The sequence below is a fragment of the Mangifera indica genome, chromosome 1 (genome assembly GCF_011075055.1).
Source record: "Mangifera indica cultivar Alphonso chromosome 1, CATAS_Mindica_2.1, whole genome shotgun sequence".
Classification (NCBI taxonomy): Eukaryota; Viridiplantae; Streptophyta; class Magnoliopsida; order Sapindales; family Anacardiaceae; genus Mangifera; species Mangifera indica.
In genome coordinates, this window is record NC_058137.1 from 7,966,022 (window position 1) to 7,989,938 (window position 23,917).

Below are 23,917 nucleotides of genomic sequence, written 5' to 3' on the forward strand. Positions count from 1 at the left end.
TAAATTAAAATTTAATCTCGTTTCTTCCCTCAAACCTTAAAAACTAAAAGTTTGCTCTCTACACTAAGTTTTAAAAAAGGACATTCCCCTCTTAAGGTTTAGTTTTCAATCTTTGATGTTAAATCCGATGTCATCGCTGGCGATAAAGATTCATTGACACATCATCATGTTTCGAAGGTCTCTCTTCCCATTTTTGGAATGCCAACAAACGTATATCTAGTTTAGAAAGACGAATAGCTTCGTCTTGACACTGGAGATTGAAAACTAAACTCTAGGGGGGGAATGTCATTTTTTTAAAACTTGTTTTATGAAAAAAATAGTTAGTTTTTTTGATTTAAAGGGGGAGGGGGGAAGGGGAGAAGAGATAATATTTTAAGATGTTAGGATTATGTTAATTTTAACCACTCATAAATAGGTAAATAAGATTTTTAAAATTAAGGAGTGGGAACTTGAGATTAGAGGATACTTTGGATGGAAAATAATCCTTTGGCCATTATAAATGAAAAAGTAAGAGATGTGAGTGATGAAATCATATGGTATTTTGAGTGGACAAATACATTACTTTGAAAATACATCTCACTAAACCAATTACTCTAACTTGTCAACTCAAAGTACCATTTTAATGTTACTTCTGTTTCGTTGCTCTTGATGGGTAAAGTTTATATTTTTTTATACAAAAATTCAGGGAAAATTTTGGATTATTAAATGTTATATTTGATACTCTAAGAATAAAATAATTAGATAATATTAATTAAAATAATTAACTTTAAGACAACTCTAACCATCTAATAAAATAGAAAACTTCAATCATAAAACGTTGTACCTATGACTTTCCAAAACAAGTCTCTGTTGTTGAACAGCATTTGACATTGTGTTCTGAATATGTTCAAAATACATTATAAATCAATGAAGATTCTTTTTAGCTTATGTAAAATTCAAAGACAAGAAACAAAAGAGTCAAAGGGGGCAAAAACAGATAACGCATTCACTTCTGATCATAAAATCGATCAACGGCTCTGATTGGCGAGGGAGTATGGTGGGTAGTGAGTTGGATACGCAGTGAATAAGAATAAAAATAATAGTTCTATAATACGCCCTGTTTTACATAGGGTTGGTGTTCGTCTTTCGGTTTTGATTTGCATTCAAAACCAATCTACTCAAATTCTGATTTCGATTCTATCTTATAATGAATTAGAATCAGAATTGAAATCTAGATATAAAATAGATGGCTCAAATATGAACACTTGGATTGTTGTGGTCAAGGTTTGAAGCCGTGCATTTAGTTTTATATGATCCTCTTGTGTCGTCATCAAGAGAAGATAAGAATAAATACATTTGATTTTTATTTATTAATATATGTTAATTGTCCTTATTTGCCCGGAATTCTAGTTTATTTCTTTTTTTTTTTTTATATTGAAATGGGCAAAAAAACTAGTCTTAATTAGCGTGGATAACTTTTAATACTATTAGGATTTACACAAAAATAATATGATAGGATCTGAATCGATTAAAATGTTTGGGAGATTTATTATTTTAATAGAATTTGTTAGGGATAAATTATAGAAATATTGAAAGATAATATTAATAAATGTTAAAATCTTTATAGATTGCATATGATTGTATCTTTATATAATTACTATTACTTATATTATTGTTTATTTTATTTTATTATTAAAGAGTAATAATTTTATTTAATTAGCCAGACTATAGACGTATTTTAGAGGTTTTACTTATATTATAATGTATTTTATTAATAGTAGATTTGACTAATTTGGTTAAGAAATTAAAATTATGAAAACACTTTAGAAGTTAAAAATAATAGATAATTTCGAGTCAGTTTGAATCAAGTCTGGTCAACATGAATATTAAAGAATTGGGTTAGAGTTAAAACATTTTGATACAATTTTAATTCTGATCGGACTAGAGTTAAAGATCTTTGACATGATACGAACACGATCTGATGACACAAATTGTTGGGTTTAGTCTTAATGTTAGCTATTAGTGGGTGACCAGTCGTTCAACTTTTTGAGCATTTTATTTTGGCCAAATGACTATTTCCCACCCAAGGTTTGATACAAGCAAAACTTTTCACTCATTAACTATGAAAAATCTAATTACCTACCTATATATCAAATTTCACTGTTACTATTAGGAGTAAAATTGTCATTTAATAAAAATATTTAAAAAATTATAAATTCATCATGTTTTTCCCCATCAGGTTTAAAAATTAACAATTTTCTCCTAAACCCAAAGTTTGAAAACTAATTATTTCGCCCCAAGGGTTTGCATTTTCTCTCTTATCATTTCTCTAGTGACCAGACCTGACCAACCTCCTCCCTCTCATCTCTCGAACGAGGAAAAATCATCAGCCAAGCGTTGTCAATGCACAGATCGGTTGGATGAAGAGTTAAAGTCTTCATCTGACTGATCTGTGATGTCTGACCAACGAATCATCAGTCGATCTCTTATTGGCCTATGATTCATCCTCGTTTAAGGGATGGCAAGGAGGAGGCTGGCTGAATTCATTTGCCAGAGAATCGACAAGAGAGAAAATGCAAACCCTAGGATGAAAATAGGCATTTTTCAAACTTTGGGTTTAGGAGAAAATTGTTAGTTTTTAAACTCAGAGGAAAAACGTGATGAATTTATAATTTTTTAAATATTTTTATTAAATAACAATTTTACCCCTGATAGTAACAATGAAATTTAACAGACAGGTGAGTATTTAGATTTTTCACAATTAACGGATGAAAAGTTAGGTTTGCATCAAACTTTAGGAAGGGAATAGTCATTTGGCCTTTTATTTTAAGGTAACATGAGAGCCATTAATTATGGATACTATTAAGCTAAAATATGAGAAAACCAGACATTGGATAGAATTATGCAGAATGAAATTTGAAATATAATACAAATTTTAGATAGGAATTAGAATCTATCTATAACTTATAAGGTTAGTTTCAGACAAGAATCGATCTTACAAACTTTAAATTTCAACTCTTATTATTCTGATTTCTGTTTCGTAAATTTTTATAGAATATCCGAACTCTTTCAACCCTAGTTTTAATTTTACGTAGCACCAAATGCACGTGTGATGCACACCACAAAATCAATCAATTACCTAGTAGCTGAAATTTACACTTATTATATCAACCACTTTAATTAGTTAGTTAATTTAATTGTTATTCTCTCCATCCCATATAGATTTGTTTTTAAAATAATATTATGTGCAATAATATTATTTATTTAGGTATTAATATGATAAATATTATTATATTATTGATTATTATATTATTTATTAAATCCAAAATCAACATAACAATACATTACCAATGCTCAGTTATATGTAAGAGGTTTTATTGTTGTTTTAACTTTTATATATATATATATATATATATATATAATGTTCATGGAGAGCTATAAAAATATTAAAATTTGAATAATAATGAAATACAAGATATCTCAATCTAGAATAATAATAAAATATAAGAAAATTAAAATTAAAGAAAAGAGAGTTGATATTGTGAAAATGTAAAAAATCCAAGTACCAGAAAAGAAAATAAGAAAAACTAAGAGCTAAGATTTCATGAAAAATACCTCTGATCACATTAATTGGAAAGAACGGGATTACAAAGGTTTTTCTTTTTATATCAACAAAATAACAACACAAAACTAATTGTCAGTTAAGAAGCCTTAAAAGACTAACTCCTATCATCGATCTCTAACAAACCATTGATCAACTGCCATTGGATTTTTAATCAAAAGTCACGCAATTTAAGACTTCAGTTTCAGATGAAAGGTAAAACGTGTAAAAGAAATTAACTTGTTGTCTATTGAGTTCAACCGAATTTAAGTAAAAATATCAAACACAATAATGACACATTTGCTTAAGTAAAACAACCCGTTTTGTTATTTCTCTCATCCTCCTCTGTTGTATTTTCTTTTAACCAAAACACACTTTTTGACATTTTCCTCAACACCCTCCTTTAAGTCTATAGCTTTTGCAATATAACTAATATACATTAGAAAATGTTGATTCTGCAAAAATGTTCATCAATTCCACCTAATTCTAGGTCTGGAATAACTAGATAGACCACCTCAATACTTGAATAGTAAAAAAAATCAAACAAGAAGGAGAGAAATCATATATTGTCATAACCCCTGAAACTTTACCAACTGTACTCCTTTCTGGGATGAAGTTCCACTTAATTATGTGACATTCCTCCTTGAGATAAACCTCTAATCCATTGTCAAAAAGAACCAAACTTTTTCCTTAGCAAAGACTCTATTCCATTACCTACAAGAACCAAACTCCAACCACTTACGCTATTCACAAGATTCCTCCCTAAGCAAATGCTCTACTCCACTACCAGCAATAACAAAACTCCAATCATTCACACTATACAGAAGTACAACTTAGCACACAAACCTATTTCTCATCACCATTATATCCAACTGCTAACTAACATATCAGAGTCAAGGATGCTTGCTCATCTATTGATTTCCACCTTTGATTGATTTTGTCAAATCTAGTAATTCATCTACACCTCTAATAGATTGAATTTAAACAGACTCTAGCCAACTCAAAACATTCATTTTAGTCCTCAATTCTTGAAACCTGACAATAGACAAAGACTTAGTAAGAATGTCAGCTATTTAATACTAAGTAGGGATATACTAAAACTTCAGACTCTTAGTTGTAACTTGCTCCTTAACATAATGAACATCTATTTCTATATGTTTAATTCTACTATGAAAAATAACATTTGAGGCTAGATGTTTTGCACTAGTTGGAGTGTTAAACTAGGAAACCTTTATCTCTTGCAGAAGACCTTTCAACCAAGCAATTTTAGTAACCACCTGACTCACTGCCTTGTACTCAGTTTTTGTTGATGAGAGTGCTACCACTCTTTGCTTTCTAAACCCCAATTAAATCAGATTTGATCCAAAAAAACCTTAAAACCACTAGTTGATTGTTTATCTCCTAAGTTACCAACCTAATTAGCATTTCCATAAACCTTTGTAGTCTGAACAAAAATAGGTTTAAAAAAAAAACCATACTCTTGAATTCCGTTAATATATCTTAGAACTCTCTTACATGCTTGCCATTGTAACACTAAAAGATCTTTCAAAAATTGACTCAACTTATTCACAACAAATGACAAATTAGGTCTTGTTAAAGCTAGATATTAGAGTGTCTTAATAGTGCTTCTAAAAAGTGTAGGATTACTAAAGGATTCACTGTCCCTCATAAACAGTTTTGTCTCAACAAACATTGGAGTTTGACAAGCCTTAGCATCAACCATCTGTGTTTTAACTAACAATTCTGCAACATATTTTGGTTGGCACAAATGCAACCTACCACCAATCCTATGAGCTTTAATACCTAGGAAAAAACTAAGCTTTCCTAGGTCTTTTAAAGCAAACTAGTTGTTGAAGTCTAAAATCAGAGATTTAATATAAGCATTATCAGACGTTGTCAAGAGAATATTATCAACATAGATTAAAACAAATGTTGTGACTTCTTGAGAACAAAAAATAAACAGGCTAGAATATAAGACAATATTCACAAACCCCCTATCAATTAAAGCTCTTTTAAGCTTATCATATTAGACTTTAGAGGTTTGTTTTAGGCTATATAATGCCTTTTTCAACTTGCATACAAAATGTGGTTTAAAACTATCCACAAACCCTTAAGGTTGGCTCATATATACCTCTTCTTGCAAATCTCCATTGAGAAATACATTATTTATATTTATCTGATGCATACTCTAATTATAGGTCATTACAAGTGTAAGAATAACCCTAATGGTTACTACCTTAACTATTGGACTAAAAGTGTCTAGATAATCTAGTAGTTTGTTAGAACCCCTTTACCACCAATCTAGCCTTCAACTTTTGCATAGATCCATCAATATTCAATTTTGTTTTAAACACCCACTTATGACCAACTAAGTGTTAAATAGTTATGGGTGGAACTAACTCCCATGTTTGATTTTTTACTAAAGCTTCATACTCTACTTCCTTGGCTTTAAACCAACCAGAATGATTTAAAGCTTCATACACTAACACAAACTCTTTAGGTACTGCTTCAGACAAAAAAGAAAAAGTTCTAATTGGTGGAAGGTGACTTGTCTTTGCTCTTGGTTACATAGGATGGATAAAGATATTTTTAGAAAAAGTATATGATAATTTGGAATACTTAGGAAGTGCAACTTCTTGCTGACATGTGTTATAAGTGTTTGAAGAATAAGATATGGTTAATAAGATGGATGACTTTGTGTGTGCAGTTTGAGATTTTGAAATTAAGGTAACAGGATGTTGGATTGGAGTTAATAGTATACATTTAGTAGAAGTAGGTTGAGTGTCTGTGATAATGTGAGTTATGGAGAAAGATTTATTAAGATTTTGTGCATTGTAAGCATTTACAACATCAGAGTTTGTAAAGATTGAGACACCACCACTATTGCTGTTAGAACTAATTGTTTCAGAAGGCAAATAAAAATTCAAGGTAGAAAAAGAAGGCTTTGATGTTGGTGTAGGAAAAACCAGATTAGAAAATTCTTTATCAGTTTTGAAAGGAAAATCAATTTCATTAAACTTAGCAAAAGTTGACAAAAAGATCTTACTATACTTACTAAGACATTTATACCTTTTATGTTGCAAGCTATACCTTAGAAATACACACTTTTAGGTATGATAATTGAATTTGTGTTGACTGTATGGTCTAAGAAAGGGATAATATGCATAACCAAAAACTTTAAGCATAGAATAATCTAGAGATTTTTGGAATAGTAATTGATAAGGAGTATTGTTGTCAAGAATGGGTGTGGGCATCCTATTTATCAAGAATACAATAGTTTGAAAGGAGTCCTACTAGAAACTAAGAGGTAACTTAGCTTAAGATAACAAAACCAAGCCCAATTCTACAATGTGTTTGTGTTTACACTCAGCTTTCCCATTTTGTTAGTGAGTGTAGGGGCAGAACACTCTAAAATTTATACAATTTTGCTGAAAATAGGGTACTAAGGCTCTAAACTCTCCTCCCCAATCCATTTGAATACTCATAATAATTTGGTCAAATTGTTTTTTAACAAACCTATGAAAATTTTTAAAGACTTGCCCTACCTTAGCTTCGCTTTTCAAAGGGAATACCCAAGTAAACCTGGTGTAATAATCCAGAAAATGAAAATAATATTTGAAGCCTTCTTTAGACATAATTAGAGCTAAACACCATAAATCACTGTGAATGAGTTCTAAGACTCTAGAGGCTTTTGATTGTGAAACCGAAAAGTGGTTTTGTTTATGTTTGCCATAGTGGTAATCTTCACAGAAAGGAAAATTAGTAAAAGCAGTTTGTATATGCATAGAGTTCAAAACATTTTTCATGATTTTTTTACTATGATGACCTAGCCTTTTGTGCTAGAGAACAATTTTTGTTTTATTTACATGTAAAACAAAACTTTTGTAATCAGAAAATTCATTCATACTTACTATTTTATTCAATTCCAAGTTAAACACAGTATTTGTTGAAAACCCAAAAAAATGATTTACATTTTCTATAGATTTCAATGGAAAATGAGACACTAAGTTTGTTTGAAAGCCAATAGCTTTGGACACTGTAAAAGGAAACTGGAGCTGGCAGAGTCTATCTTTAAGTATTCTTAGCAACAACACTATCTTGGTGTGCTTGTCCTCAACAAAAAAACCATCTTTTAAAAACTCAACAATAGCACTATTAGCTTGGGTAAATTTGGAAATACTAAGAAGATTCTTAGTTGTTCTAGGCACACACAAGATATTTTTTAGGTGAAGAAATCTATTTGCAAAAGAAATGGGTAAAAGGGATGAACCTTTGTGGGTAATTTTCAAGCATTCATCACTTCCAACTTGAAATTGTTAACTGTCTAAACAGTCCTCCTTCACAGTTAGCTACTCCAATTTAGATATGACATGATCTGAGTCTTTTGAATCCATATAACAACTTATGTCCTCCACTATATTGAGATTGGTAACTAAGGCTTGTAGACTAGCTCTAAACAATTAATCATTGAACACAGGGGTTAGACTAACTAACTAAGAGTGGGTTGTATAGTAGATTGAGTTTTAGGATAAGGTGAAGGATGATATTGTGATTATGGTAAGGTGATGAAATGGTGAGGTAGTAAACTGTGAAGTAGCAACCTATGAAGAAGATTGATAATGTGGTTAAGACATAATTTAATAGTAATTTTGAATCTACTTAGCTGAAGAATGCCCTAAATAAGTAATGCCAAATCTATGGTAACATTGTAAGACTACATGTCCTAGTTTACCACATAATTGACAAGTAACTTTTGACCTATTACCAAACCCTCCTTTACCTCTTCTTTGATATAAGTAACTTCTGCCCATAACTTCAGGCCTCATATTTCTATTATCCTCAAAGCTACCAATGTGTAGTGAATTATTGTTTGTCATTTGGGAATAAACACCACCAACACTTCCTTCGGCTCGTGAGAACCCCATATCTACACCTCTACTAGTATTTTTAACACTCTAATTCACTAAATTTGTTGTGTTATGACTCAAGTCATATGGAAATCTATCTAACCTCCCTTCATACTTTTGGAAAATTAGTTTGAGATATGGTAGGCTTAATTTCTCAGCAGAGGTATCTATCCTAGCCACGATATGCAACAAAACAGGTTCAAATTCAGGTCCTAACCCTTCTAGTATATAGTTAATCATCTCATTTCAATGATAGTTTGACCATTGGAAATTAGGGCATCAAAAATGTCCTTCATCCTTTGAATATATTCATTAATACTCAAACTACCATTTTTCATTCTTTGGAGATTGTTTCGAAGGTTAACTATTCTGGCTTTGGACTTTATCACAAAGTAGTGTTCCAAAGTAAACCAAGCTTCACTAGTTGTTCTAATGGTGGCTACATGAGAGAATATGGTCTTTAATATAGAGGACATCAACCAACTCAACAAATTTTTACCAAAACGCTTCCATATAAAATAAAGTTCATTTATCTTCTTAACTTTACTTAGGCCATCACTAGATTTCTCAACAACAAAAGGAGAGGGGCAAGGAATTAAACCTATGAGGTGCTTCTCAAGATCATAAGCACCGACAAAATGGAGAGCTTGAGCTCGCCAGTGTCTATAGTTTTCTTTAGTGAGTTTCAGACTGATTGCTTGAAGACTTGAGATATGGTAGCTATTGTGTCCTGATATCTGTGATTCAAAACCATTGTAACTTTGTGAGCCAATCCCTAGATCCATCTCCGGTATACTAGAAGTAGCTAAAACAAGAGAGAAAAACAAATGAGACATCAGACGTAGGTTAAGAGCTCTAATACTATGTGAAAATATAAAAATCAAAGCACCAAAAAAGAAAATCAAAAAACTAAAAGCCATGATTTCATGAAAAATACCTCAAATCACATTAATTAGAAAGAATGGGATTATAAATGTTTTCTTTTTATATCAACAAAATAACAACTCAAAACTAACTGTCAGCTAAAAAGTCTTCCAAGACTAACTCCAATTGTTGATCTCTAACTAACCACCAATCAATTGTCATTGGATTTTCAATCAAAAGTCATGTGATCTAAGACTTCAGTTTCAGATGAAAGGTAAAACGTGTAAAAGAAGTTGACTTGCTACCTATAAAGTTCAACCAAATCTAAGTAAAAATATCAAACACAATAATGACATGTTTGTTTAAGTAAAACACCCTATTTCGTCCTTGCTCTCATTCTCCTTTATTGTATTTTCTTTTAACTAAAACACATTGTTTGACATTTTCCTCAATAGATATATACATTAGAAAAAGATTTTAAAACTAAAAAAGAAGAAGGATCATTTAACCCTTCTCTCCATCTTTCAAGCTCCAACTTTTTGAATTTCTAAATTAGGAGCGTTTATTCGAAATGTAATTTTGTTTACATGAAATAATATTGATATATTATTAAATAGATAAATTAATATATATTTTCCTTAATTATTTTTTTGTTAGGTATATGTAACAAACATATAGAAAAAGTAGAAATATTAAGATTTCATGTAAACATATTTTTTGTTTCCATAATTTGAATATATAGATATTATTTTATTATATAATTGAATGGTTTTGATCACATGATAAAACATCATCGGTGTATGTCAATTATGTATAAAAAAAAAATGTACAATTAACATTATTATATATATAATTACAAAAAATCTCATTACAAAATTATGAAAGATAAAATCAAATAATCTCATTTATAAATAAAACATGGAAAACAAATAATCTCTCAAAAAATTATGGCTTCTCTTTATATATAATTTTAATCAAATTTTAAAATAATTATGGAAGCAATTCTAAATTTCATAAACATTAAAATAAATAATTTTTTATCTGAAAACAACTTTTTCGGATATTACATTGAGCACATTTAAAGTATTATAATTAAACAAAAATTTGAAAGGTATTTAAATTTCCAACATTATTTACATATCAACAATCAAATGAATCCTTCAAAAAATAAAAACACGTCAAAAATATATAAAAAAATAAAAAAATAATTATATATATAAATAATATATATAACTTTATGATAAACAATAATATATTATTATTTATGTATACAATTTTACATATTATTTATACACGTAATTTTATTTAAAAAAATGTATATAATATGTTTCCATTATGGACTTATATTATAATTAGCATATTCTTAGAAATTGAAAATTAAATTTATAGTATGTGAAATTTATTTTTGTGATAGGGTTTGACAATTAATGTTATAATTTCTATAAGAAATCATAAAATTGACTTGACATATTAGAAAAATTTAAGTCAATTCAGAACCAAAAGGAGAGAATTTAGAATCTCAAGTGGTCCAAAACCAAAACGACATCGTTATAAAATATCGCTTTAGATATAATAATAGCATGTGAAAATAAAGGAAAATGGTAAGAGAAATCCTTCTAAAATATGGAACCTTCGCTTTCTGCTGGGTGGCTTGTTGCTTATTCAAACCAGCCATGAACTCCCCGGCAAAAAGCTTTACTTTTTCTTCTCTATTATTAATTTTATCATCACCACTTTCATCATCATTATTAGTATTATTATTTTTAGCATCTCAGCTTTTGCATTCTTCTACTGCTACAATTCTTCTGCTTTTTCAAGTTTCCAGTGTTGTTGTTCTTCTTCGTCCAAGATCCTCTGTTTGATCATCTACTTCACTTCTCACCCTTCATGTTTCTTCTTGATTTGAAACGGTAAGTTTGTTGAATGTTTGAGGTTTCATGTTTCAAGTTTTAAACTGTGTGCTTTGCAGAGTGTGGGAAAGGAACCGGAAAGTGTCTTCAACCTTTTTCTTTTTTGCTGTTCTGTTCTGCATTATAACCAAGTTTTTGTTTTGTTTTGGAGTTTTTGAGATTCTGAGTGAAGTTTTTGTCTTTTTTAATGCTGGGTTTGGTTTTGGTGGTGTAATTTAAATTGTTTTTTCTGGGTTAAATTATAAGTCTACTAAAGGCTTCTGACTTCTGAATTAAGATTAAATCATCCAAAAAGGTTCATATATACGGTTCTGTTCATTGGAACCTGGTGTATGGTTCTTCCAGTTTCTTAGTTTTAATGCTTGGTGATAAAAAGCATTTTTCTTTTCAAAATTATGATGATTTTTTGTTGGTGTTTAATTTGCGGTACCTATATTTAATATCCATTTAGCTGTAATTGTCTTGTTGCACATTAACGGCAGAATAGGATGTGATTTGACGCTGCATTATTTTCAATTCCAGCTTTATCCCATTAAAAACTGTCGGCAATTTTTTATTTTGTGAATTACATGAATGTTACTGTAATTGTCTGTTTTAATTTTGGACTACAATCAAGAACCCAGAAGAAGAGAACCAAAAAAAAAAAAAAAGTGAAAATAACATAATTGAGAGGCTTATAAAACAAGATCTAGCCTTTTGATTAGATGCGTTTATTCTCAGTTCCTATTATTTAACCATGAGCATAGTTTAGGTCATTAATTGAAAGTTGCTGAATTTCTGTTGATTTAATTTGATAATCAAAGTTTCAACTGTTGTGTTCTTAGGATTATTTTATGCTATTTAAGTATTATGGAGTTAATTTGATTCTTTCTAGGATGTAAAATCTGTGACCACATTTGGTGAAAGAAAGAAGGAAGTTGATGGGGTAGAGTCAAATGATGCAGCAATAACAAGGAATGAAAGTAATTTGGTAGAATTGCTGGCTGCATGGGAGGCTTGTTGCACTTTTTTAATTTTAATCAGAGCGGTATGGCTAGGAAAATTCTTGCCCATAAGAAACATGCTGATGGTAAGTAATATTGAATAACTCTATTTCGCTTTCCATAACAAAAGGCCATGATGGCACAGTTTTTTGATTTTGAGGCAATGTTATAACTTATCTATTCAGCAGCAATACGTTATAAAATTTTTTGTCTAATCACTTAAGAAGTAGTTTCAAAGTCAAGGATTTTGCTATATCAAGACATATCCAGGCCCTTTAGACAGTGGGGATGCTCCAGCTTCCTTGCATCTTTGAAATGGTTAACATTTCTTCACAGGTTGACAGGCACTTTTGCTATCAGTGGGAGAAAATATCTTCAATTTTTGCCTTTATTTATTTATTTTAGCTCCCCTGCTTGGCTTAGAAAAATAATGCTGTTGTTTCAACCGCGGTGCAGGCTTGGAGGCTCCTCGAAATAGCTTGGAACTGCATGTAGAGAATTCTAACGCATATCCTGCAGGAAGAGATGTGCCAGTAAGATTTCTTTATGTTGCTCTTCTTTCGCTGAACAAGGCCTCTTTGTTTTTGAAATTGTGAATTCTTTCGTGATACTGTGTAATAATTTTGACTGTATGTTGATGAAATTAGGTGCCTTGCGGTTTCACTCTTATATTCTCTGTTCAGTTTCTTTTTCTGGTTTTTAATCCAAGTTCAGAGTCTTGTACAAAACTTTCTTTTTATTTATACTAAGTTGTTTTAATTCTTTGCATTCTATTGCTATTTTGAGGCAGACTAAATTCTATGAATAAACTAGCATTTTTTCACTTCCTCTCCGCTTACAAATTCAAATGTTCTTTTCGATGAATTCAGTATTCCTACCCATTGGAAGAAGACCGGTCTGAAAAGAGCTCTTATCCAACCGAGGCTTCAATGAAGAAATTAATTAATGAGGAAATATCTAAACAATCTAACCCCAGACGAAGTGCCCCTAGCATTGTGGCTAGACTGATGGGGATGGATGTACTTCAAGTAGATACAAAAACAGTCGAAAAGAAGAATGAGCATGCAGGGAGCAAGGTTTCCAAAAAGAATGGAAGGAGCTCAATTGATCATTTCTCTTTTAAAACAGATTCTTCCAGGCATACGAAACTTGACTCCATTTACCATAGTGAAGACAGAGATGCTGATAGATGGAGCAACGGTGAGAATTTTGGAAGGCCAGGACCTCGTGAACATCCACTTGAGGAGGAACTACAGAAGTTCAAGGAAGAATTTGTGGCATGGCAGGCAGCCAGGTTTAGGGAATGTTCAAAGATTGCTGATTTTGTCAGCATGCCAAGACAGTGGCCCGCACAAGAGAACCTTAACGGGGAAAAGATGGCGATTTATGCCAATTCTCAGGCAAATGCAAGTGAGAAGCTTGTAGAATCTAAGAGTCGAACATTAAAATTATCATCACATGACAGGGATGGTTTACAACATCACAAGCATAAAGTGGAATCCTTCCCAATAGAGCAAAAGGAATCTACTCCTTTAAGAAGAAGAAGCAAAAGTGTAGACTTTGAGCAATCCTCCATGTTAAATTATGAACTGGACACTGTGCCTTCAAAGATAGTACTCTTGAAGCCTGGCCCTGATATGATTTATGACCATAATGAGCCCTGGACTAGTTCCATGGGAACTTTAGAGGAGAGAAGTAGTATAGAAGATTTTCTTAAGGAGGTGAAGGATCGACTAAAATGTGAACTACAGGGTAAAACTCTTAGAAAAGGTTCAGTGGTTAGAGGAAGTGGAATTGAAACCCCTTTCAGTGAAAAGCCATCAAAGCCAAAACAGATTGTCCAGCATACAGCAAAGCATGCCCGAGAGAAGGCTACTAGAGACCTTGGAATGAATCTGCTAAGTTCAGAATCAACAAGATCATGTATAAGTGAAATTCAGTTCAATGGTCCAGGTTCCCCAGAGTTTATCAACAGAGATACCAGGAGATTCCTCTCAGAGAGGCTAAGGAACGTTCAGAGAGAAATGCTTTCAGAGGTTCCCCAAGTTGTTAGAGGCAGATCAAGATCTTCCTTGTTAGATTATAGAAGGGTTGGGCTAAGGCAATCAGGAGACACCTCAAAGGCTAAAAATGAGTGGAATAGTTGGGAAATTGAGAGAAATGAGCAAGAAATGCAAACTAGTTCATTCAGACATGGAGATGACAATGGAGTGCTCAACAGAGAATTGTCTCCTAGAAATCTCATTAGGTCTTTGTCGGCCCCTGTATCGGGAACATCCTTTGGGCAGCTTCTTCTAGAGGACCGTCATATTTTAACTGGTGCCCAAATCAGGAGAAAGCATGAAGCCATTGACAATGATTTAGTGGATGTGAGGCAAAGGAAGAAAGATCGGTTTAATTTCAGAGAAAAAGTTTCCAATTTCAGACACATTTTCCCTCTTAGACGAATGCTGTTTGGCCGGAAGATTCAGTCAATGACAGAATTTCATGGCACTGAATACAATCCTGCAAAAGATATCCTGAGTGGACCAACTGTGATTATGAACTTCAGTGAGAGGCATGTAAGAGTACGACTTTTTTACTTCCTGTTTTTTTCTTCTATCTTGGCGTTTCTGTGTTGTCGATTTTCCTATGCTTCTGTACTAGTATCTAATTAACAAATTGTCTTTCATGTGGTCTTAGGAAAACTCCACTGAGGTGCCTCCTAGCCCTGCATCTGTCTGCAGTAGCTCTCAAGAAGAGTTTTGGAGGCCAGTTGATTATCTCAGTCCAATATCAACACCAGATGTGACTCTGGGAGAAGAAATTTCTATGACACAAGTTTTTAGACAGATCAATTCTACTCTGAATGGTATGCAAACGTTATTTCTAAAGTTTTATACATATTAGCTATAAGAGTGTTGATGCTGCAATTCTGGTGCATGCATGAATTCAGTGATGATGTCGGCTTATGACTTCATTCCATGGCTAAATATCTTCTAGGCGCCAAATTTGGCATTTGTTGAAGTCAAGGATTTGAAATTATAGACACAGATGAATTTTCTTATTAATACACTTCAGGCAATGAAGGGAATTACCAATTGACTAGATTCACTGTTCCTCTTTCTTCTGCACTGAGTATTGGCCACAAAAGAGCAATACTATATGTATCTACTTTGAGTACACAATTATGTACACACTTGTATATGTCATCACATGATTGGGTGTTACTTTATTCTTAATTCAAAATTATCAAATCATGTGATAATATATATAAGTGTGTACATATTTGTACACCCAAAATGAGTACACATAATTTTATTGAGCCAGAGAAATTATGTGAAAAATTCTAGATGTGAACGTGTTGATTATCTAACTAGGATGTTTTCCTGTTAAAGTCTTTTGAGGATGAAGTATTTCAGGAAATACTTGAGATTCTGAAAGATAATTTATCAAGAACCAAGAATTTCTGGGATGTAGGTTTTGAGAGCCAAACAGTTTGGTTACCGGTGTTGTGCATGAAAAAGTAAGGGATAGTAAAGACATTCACAACATAATAACTTATACATGAGTGTGCATATTCAAGAAAATGTGATTCCTTTAATATGAAGAGCGATGTATTCGATGTTTATGTTTAAATGTGTTTCCGTAATATTTGCTGATACATGATGTATGAATGCACACATTAATATGGTGCCCACTCATTATTGAAATCCAGAATTAAATTGTCAACTGAAACTAAAAAATGAATCAAAATAAAGGCAAGCTGATATACAAAATTCTTTTCTGATAGCGTTTTTCCATTTCTTGACTATACAGAGCTGCGCAGGCAACTGAATCAACTTGACAACAGACCAGAGGACATAGACGTTGAACAGGATCAAACTGAGTCTGAGATAATTGATTTAGATGATCGGGCAGAAGCCTACATAAGAGATCTGCTTGTTGCATCTGGTTTTTATGATGGCTCATCTGATAAATCTTTATTTACGTGGGATCCGCTTGCACAGCCTATCAGTAATTCAGTTTTCGAAAAGGTGGAAGAATCTCAAAGAAAATTAGCAGGAGAAAATGAAATTCTGCTAAAGGATCTTATTGAGGAGAAGGGTGACCGCAAAATGTTACTTGACTTATTGAATGAAGCACTTTCAAAATTACTAGGACCACCCGTGACCAAGTCCAAATTCAGGAGAAGGATTATCAATTATTCGTTGTTGCCACCTCCATGCGGGAGGAAATTGTTGGAATCTGTGTGGGAAATTATTCGTATATGTTTATACCCTCCAACTGACAGATCTTATTTTTCACTTCATAGCCTGGTGGCAGATGATTTAGGATCCACCCTATGGTCTGGCTTGATGGATGAAGAAATTAGTGCTTTGGGAAGAGAGGTGGAATGTCACATTATTGGAGATCTAGTTGAAGAGATTTTCAAGGATATGCAGTTATAAATGGTTACATATTGAGGTTTTGACATTCTCAAATGCGAATTCTCACAGTTCAGCTGGTGATGACACTTCAGTAGAGAAACCAAACCAGCCAAGGGCCCTGCTAAGGAGTGTCTTGTACATTAGAGGCTAGATTTATACATGATTACAGGGTTAAATCCTAAACTGGGTATTTTCATATTTTCTTGACACAGAAGAGTGTTTGATGGGAGACTGCAGTGCATGTATATATATATATATATATTGTCGGGGGCCATTTGTAGTATTCCACGACTATGAGTGAATTGAACAATCAAAGTTACATGTGCTGTACATGATTGCATGTATCATTAGGTTATTTTTATTGTATATCTATTGTTTAGTTGGCAATATATTGGAAGTAATTTTCTGATGCTGTCTAACATTTGAATGGCCTAAGATAACTATAACAACTCGGAATCCTCTGAGGGAGATAACTACTTCACCTACGGGTAGAATTTTAACATGTTTTAGTGTTAGGTGTAAGACTTGCAGCAGATGCCAAGAAGCTCTTGCTATTGAACAACTAATGGTTTGCACTTTGTTATCTATTCAATAAAAAGATTCTGTTTATTATCATAAACATAAGATACAACAATTCATTTGTATTTTGAACATTCCATTTGGGAAGACCACGGAAAAGCTTGAGGCCTGCTAGCTACAATAGATTTCCAAATGGGTTTTGGCAAATGAGCATAAATTAGGTGTGACATTTGAGAATGGCAAAGGCCAAATGACTCCTTCCCACCCAAGGTTGGATGCAAACTCAACTTTTCACCTGTTAACTATCGAAAATTTAAATATCTACTTATCTGTTAAATTTCAGTATTACTGTCAGGAATAAAATTGTCATTTAATAAAAATATTTAAAAAGACTATAAATTCATCACATTTCCCCTCCCCTCTTAGGTTTAAAAACTAATAATTTCTCCCACCCTAAAGTTTGAAAAATGACTATTTTCCCCAAGTTTAAAAACTACCATTTCCCCCTCACAAAGTTTGAAAAATGACTATTTTCCCCCTAAGGTTTGCATTTTCTCCTTTGCCCATTCTTCGACAACTAGAGTCGACCAACCTCCTCCCACCCATCTCTTGCAGGAAGATGAATTATGGCCAACAAGAGGTTGGTTGATGATTTGTCGACGCAATGTCACAGATCTCTGCATCGCACAGATCTGTGATGTCGCGCCAACAAATCATCAGCCAACCTCTGATTGGCCTATGATTCATCCTAGTTTAGGAGATGGGAGGAAGGAGGTTGGCTAGTTTCGATTGCCGAAGAAGTGGCTAAGGAGAAAATGCAAACTTTAGGGGAGAAATAGTCATTTTTCAAACTTTGGGTGACGAAAAATAGGATGAATTTATAGTTTTTTAAATATTTTTATTAAATAATAATTTTACTCCTGACAATAATAATAAAATTTAACAAATGAGTAGATATTTAAATTTCTAATAATTAGAAAATGAAAAGTTGGACCTATACCAAACCTTGGTTGGAAAATAGTCATTTGGCCAATGACAAATTTAGAAGTGTTGGTCAAGTGATGATTATGCAGACAATATCATTATGGTTCAATTAAATATACTTTTCTTTGTCTACAAATTTCCCAACTTTCAAACAGATTAGTATGCAGTAACCGATTCCTTTGCTTGGTGATGTAGTTTGGTCTAGCAAATAGTGAAAATATATTAGGAATCCAAGACATTGTCTTGATTTAGAAATGATTTGTTAACCAAGTTGAGCCAATCAAACTCGTCAAAGATTTTGATCAAATGTGAATGCAACATTCTACCACAAATTCTTTTTCAAATCCCCTTTTGATAGATTTCTTTGCTTATTAAATTTTATGTTTGTTTATTATCGTATAATTGAATAATTTTAAATTAAAAATAAATTAATATTTAATTATACGATGATATATCATCTATATACTCAAATTATATATCAAAGTACCTATAAATAATATTGTTAAATATCAATAAAATAATATATATATACAGTTTTGATATATAATTTAAATATATAAATAATATATTATTATATAATTAGATGATTTTAAATTAAAAGTAAAATAATATTTAATTATATGATAATATATTATTTATATATTTAAATTATATATAAAAAATATGTACATATATCATTATCCGAAATGAATACAAAGTGGTATATACATTTGATTGGTTAATGCCCTCTCATTCTTGACTTTCGACCTGGAGTTGGTGGTGGAGTCCCACACGCATGTCTATCCAGTATCCACTCAAAAAAAATTAAGACTTTGATTATTGTGTGGTACTTATTAAACGGGCAGTGTTATATATATAATTTTGTGTATAAATAATTATGTATTATTATATAATTGAATTAAAAATTAAAGATAAAAAAATTTAATTATATGATAATATATTATTATTTATATATAAAATTATATATATATATATATATATATAAATTATACATATAATTTTATTATTATAAATAATCAAAAATAAGTATATATGATTTTATTATAAAATTAAACATAAACATAATAATTAGGATTAAACGTTAAAAATTAATATTGGAACAACAATGAAATAAAATAAAGTAAACTAGGAGTACTATTATATATATTTATTTTAGATATATAAATAAATATATATTTATATATATTATTATATGATTGAATATTATTTTATTTTTAATTTAAAATCATCTAATTATATGATAACATATATAAATATGTATTAATTTATATATTTAAAATGAGTATATATAATTTTATTGTATTTATATTATATAAGTAATCTGTTAAAACCTAAAGGGACCACTAACCATGGTTTTGTTTGTTTATTTTTGTGTCATCAATCTTAATCTAATCTAGGTGTAAGCTGTGGAATGATAATGGTTAGGTCAAATTAATAGTCACCATGGATCATGCTCCATGTACATTTATTCAAATATCACATCTCAATAAAGGTTTCACTGCTGAATAATCCTAGAAAGTGAGAAGATGAAGAAGCCAATTCAAGGAGAATTGCTTTTCATTATAAGATTAGCCTGGAATTGAAATGGGCAACACTATCATTGCAATGGCTTGAAATGGGTATCGATAAGATAAGATAATTTACTATTTCTTAAAGCTCGATCACTCCCCAGATGAATCATATAACTAGGGTTGGATTTAAGCTAACTCAGCTCGAGCTTAGTTCGGTCGAGCGCGAAACGAGTCATTCTTAATCGAGCTCGGTCAAACTCGAACTACTCGTCAAATTTTCAAATTAAAATTTTTGATACAAAATGACGTCATTTTGATCAATATATATTAAAATGATGTCGTTTTGATAACGAAAAATAAGTCAAGCTAAATTCGAGCTTGAAACGAGCCGGCCTTAACCAAGCTTGGTCGAACTCGAGCCTGAACTCGAGCCAACTATATATAAACCAAACTGAGCTCGAACGCGATTCAGTTCGAATCCAATCCTACATATAGCCAAGAGAAACCATGAACCAAAGTAAAACGCTTGCCCCACTCACGAGTAAATATTTTCAAACAACATGTACAACATAAATTGAAAGATTTTGGAGCTCAAAAGATAGTTATTAATTTGATAGCACCGCATAAAAATATTCCTCCCAGAGTAGCAATTACTACAAATAACAGAAACTTTGTTATAGCCATTTTTGTACATTCAATATACTCCATGTTTCTACTCATATATGTACGTATTATTTACATATTTATTTTAAACCCTAATAAATAAATACCAAAATAATCTACACAATGGGTAACGTTACCGAGGTTAGAAGAGCAGAAAGTCGTTGGTGTGTTGGTATCAGTACTACGAATACCGACCTGATAGTTGAAAATTGAATAACAAAGTGACAGGACATCCCTTAAAGTCTAATGCAAAGTCAAGTGGCAGGGGCGGCAAGCTTCTCCACCCACTGCTCCTCTGCATTCCTTCTGATCAAAATAAGAATGTCAGTTTTTTGACGTTTCGGCTTTGTGTCAGTACCAACTAAACCTAGTAAGCACTAAGCATAGCCCTCCAATTATGTTGAGTGTGTTTAAATAATAATATATTATTATATAATTAAATAATTTAAATTTAAATTAAAATAATATTTAATTATATAATAATATATTATTTAATTATACATCAAATTATATATATAAATTATACGTATAATTTTATTAATTTTTATTTCGATTTTTCAAGTAAATAAATATTCACTTATTTTATTTTATTAAAAAATAACAACAAAAATAGTAAAATTTCATAATCCAATAAGGAAAACAGTTTAGAAAAAGATATGAATTGAAGTATGCTAAAGCCTTATCCTTAGAAAATAAATGCCCCTATATTTTTCATTCACAATTTTTCTCTCAAGATAAGGATTGAAGTATGCTAATGTCTTTATCATTAGATAAGATCTGCCTCTGTAGCACCAAAAGACCTTTTTTGTGTTTTGCCTTCTAACATTTGCTCGAGTGATTACAGAGTACTAAAATTTTCAGAGAAAATATTTAGATTTGAGTATACGTTATATTTATAAAATTTTAACTTATCTGATACAGTAATTATAGATTTAGTTATTGTATTTCAGATTTATCTATTCAACCAATACGAACAAAACTTTTAATTACTGAAAATAAATACTAATAAAAGTTACTTTGATTTTAGAAAAAATATTAATATTTGCATAAACAAAGGACTTGAAAAGTTTAGGTTTAAAATGAGGGCAATTATTTATTTTTGTTTTTATTCCCTTAAAATTAACTTTATATATATATAATAAAAACAAATTTCAATATGAAAGAAAAAGAAATTGAGAAAATTTTCTAATGTAACGGCTAGTAATTATTTATGGAAGCAAATTACTTGGTATTTAAAATATAAAAAATATTTCCTAAAAACGGTAGCGTTTTCAAAAATTACGGTTATTTATAATAAAAATGAAATCTTTATTCTTATTTTTCCAGAGAGACTAGAAAGTGAAAGAAGAAGACAAAAAGGCTCTGTATGCAACAGCTATTGCTAAAGTACGCTGCAGGGGACACGTTACCACCTTCCATCACCGTCTCGCTTTCTTCCACACCTTCTTGTTTCTTTCCCACTCAAAACAGAGACTTTTCTTTTGGTTTCACAGGGAATTCATCGAAGGGCTCTGAACAGGACGAAGGTTTAATAGAGCTTGATGAAATTGTAATTGGAGTGAAGTGAGAAGAACAAGAAGAAAATGATGAAATGGGATAACGAAGAATCGTTGGAGAATCATCAGAATAATAATTATAATAAAAGTAGTAACCAGAGAGATGATCAGAATGGAAGCAGTGCTAATGGTGCAATGTATGTGAAGGTTATGACTGATGAACAACTTGAAACTCTCAGGAAACAGATTGCTGTTTACGCTACTATTTGTGAACAGCTTGTTGAAATGCATAAATCCCTCTCTGCCCACCAAGATCTTGCAGGTTATTTAATTTCTCACCCTTCTTTCTCTCTTCTTTTTGTGGGCACTCTTTTTCTTCTATTGTTGAATGTGAAAGCTAATGTCTGTTTATGATTTGAGGCTTTTTCTCTTTGTTTATATATATGCAGCTTGATCTTTCATTTTGATGCTGAATTACTTGCCAATTGTCTCTTAAATGTTTGGTGGGTGAACCATGCTTAACCGGTTAACATTATTTTCTAATTTGATTCTGTTTTTAGTCATTCAAAATTGTTTGATCTAGTGTATATGTTGGCTTAATTTTGATTCTCTATCCTCTGGGGACATGTTAAAGCTTGGTATTGGTGTTTTTCTGAAGTTATTTAGACATCTTGTTGCAGGAGGCCGGTTGGGGAGTCCGTATTTTGATCCATTGATGGCATCTACTGGGCACAAGATTACGGCTAGACAAAGGTGGACTCCAACGCCTTTGCAGCTTCAAATTCTGGAGAGAATTTTCGATGAAGGAAATGGAACTCCAAGCAAACAAAAGATCAAACAGATAACCTCTGAGCTCAGCCAGCATGGCAAAATCTCTGAAACAAATGTATACCATTGGTTCCAAAATAGACGTGCTAGATCAAAGAGGAAGCAAGTGGTTGCTAGTTCATCGGCTAATGCTGAATCAGAGGTAGAGACAGAGGTTGATTCAATGATTGAACACAAGGCTAAACCAGAGAACTTTAGCTCCCAACAGAACACAGCTCCAAGGGCTGATGATCTTTGCTTTCAGAGCCCTGAGATAACCACTCAACTCCATCTTTTGAGTATGTTGTCAAATACAAGTAAGTGCATAATAACATTCTAGGTAGATATACAGACACACATAACTTCTGAAAATTTCCCAGTTTGAAGTTTAGAAAGCCTTATGCAATTAAAGAAAAACTTTGGTCTTCTTCTTCCAGTTTGATTCCAAATGAGATTGCTTTTATTAACCTCAAAATTACTTGACACAGGAGATGAACACCTATCTGGTAAAATGGGAATGGGAGGGAGCTTCAATCTTTATGAGCATGCAGAAGACTATAATTAATTTCTCTGACAGATGTAATGAGTAGGAGCCATCGAGAGGTAGTAGTTCAGTCTGATTATTGGGACTTCCACCATGCATGCTTGATGTAGCAAAGTTTCATCTTCTTCTGGTTTGATTTTGTTACCAAATGATCTGGTTATGTAATTTGAAGAATGAACTCTTTTTCCAGTATTTATAGAATCATAATTTTGTATTGCTTTTGAATTTAAAAGCCTTTTTCCTTCTGTTAGTAGAATGGTCTCCGGATTTTCATTTGATGAATCCTGCTTTTCTTGAATGTGTAAATATATATTTCACTTCAAATTATGCCACATTAAGTCTTATATGTGCATGACATTCGTGCACAGATTGACCATTTCAGTTGGATTTTTGATAATTTCCATGCTGGGAAACTACCGTAGAGGGAGGGGAGGCACTGCCGAAGTCAATGATGGGAAGAGATGTTATAAAATAAATAAATAGATTTTTGGGAATATAAATATAATATTTTAAATTTTGAGTAATAATTGTTAATTCTAAAATATAAAACTTTAAAAACTCTAGATAGGTTATCTGAAAAAATAACTTTTTAAAATAAAGTTAAATAAAAATTATTAATTTTTAAAATTAATATAGAAAATAGAAATAAATTTTTTTTATAAAATCTAAGAATGATAATTTTATTCTTAATAATAATAATAAAATTTAATAATAATAAAAAAATTTAACAGATAAATCAA

The 23,917-nt window shown here is 31.5% G+C and overlaps 2 protein-coding genes and 1 long non-coding RNA gene across 7 annotated transcripts; 2 read left to right on the plus strand and 1 right to left on the minus strand.

Annotated features, from left to right (window-relative positions):
- Window positions 1-729: 729 nt before the first annotated feature.
- LOC123211316 lies at window positions 730-1,160 on the minus strand. Its single transcript, XR_006501385.1, has 2 exons — window positions 990-1,160; window positions 730-876 (listed from the first exon to the last, which is right to left on the minus strand). It is a non-coding gene; the product is annotated as an uncharacterized LOC123211316 (long non-coding RNA).
- Window positions 1,161-10,948: 9,788 nt separating this feature from the next.
- Window positions 10,949-17,062, plus strand: LOC123227285. Of its 5 annotated transcripts, none has more exons than XM_044652041.1 (7): window positions 10,949-11,261; window positions 12,136-12,330; window positions 12,469-12,580; window positions 12,701-12,777; window positions 13,114-14,811; window positions 14,927-15,095; window positions 16,043-17,062. In XM_044652041.1, exons 5-7 carry the CDS (start codon window positions 13,174-13,176, stop codon window positions 16,672-16,674), a joined length of 2,439 nt encoding a protein of 812 aa, XP_044507976.1. In that variant the 5' UTR covers window positions 10,949-11,261; window positions 12,136-12,330; window positions 12,469-12,580; window positions 12,701-12,777; window positions 13,114-13,173; the 3' UTR covers window positions 16,675-17,062. The 5 variants fall into 5 exon arrangements, with proteins under 5 accessions (XP_044507976.1, XP_044507984.1, XP_044507960.1 ...); XM_044652049.1 differs by having other exon boundaries at window positions 12,469-12,562; XM_044652025.1 differs by lacking the exon at window positions 12,469-12,580.
- Window positions 17,063-21,661: 4,599 nt separating this feature from the next.
- LOC123212925 (WUSCHEL-related homeobox 13-like) lies at window positions 21,662-23,459 on the plus strand. Its single transcript, XM_044632172.1, has 3 exons — window positions 21,662-22,148; window positions 22,507-22,950; window positions 23,122-23,459. The coding sequence occupies exons 1-3, from the start codon at window positions 21,914-21,916 to the stop codon at window positions 23,196-23,198; spliced, it is 756 nt and encodes a 251-aa protein (XP_044488107.1). The 5' UTR covers window positions 21,662-21,913; the 3' UTR covers window positions 23,199-23,459.
- Window positions 23,460-23,917: the final 458 nt, after the last annotated feature.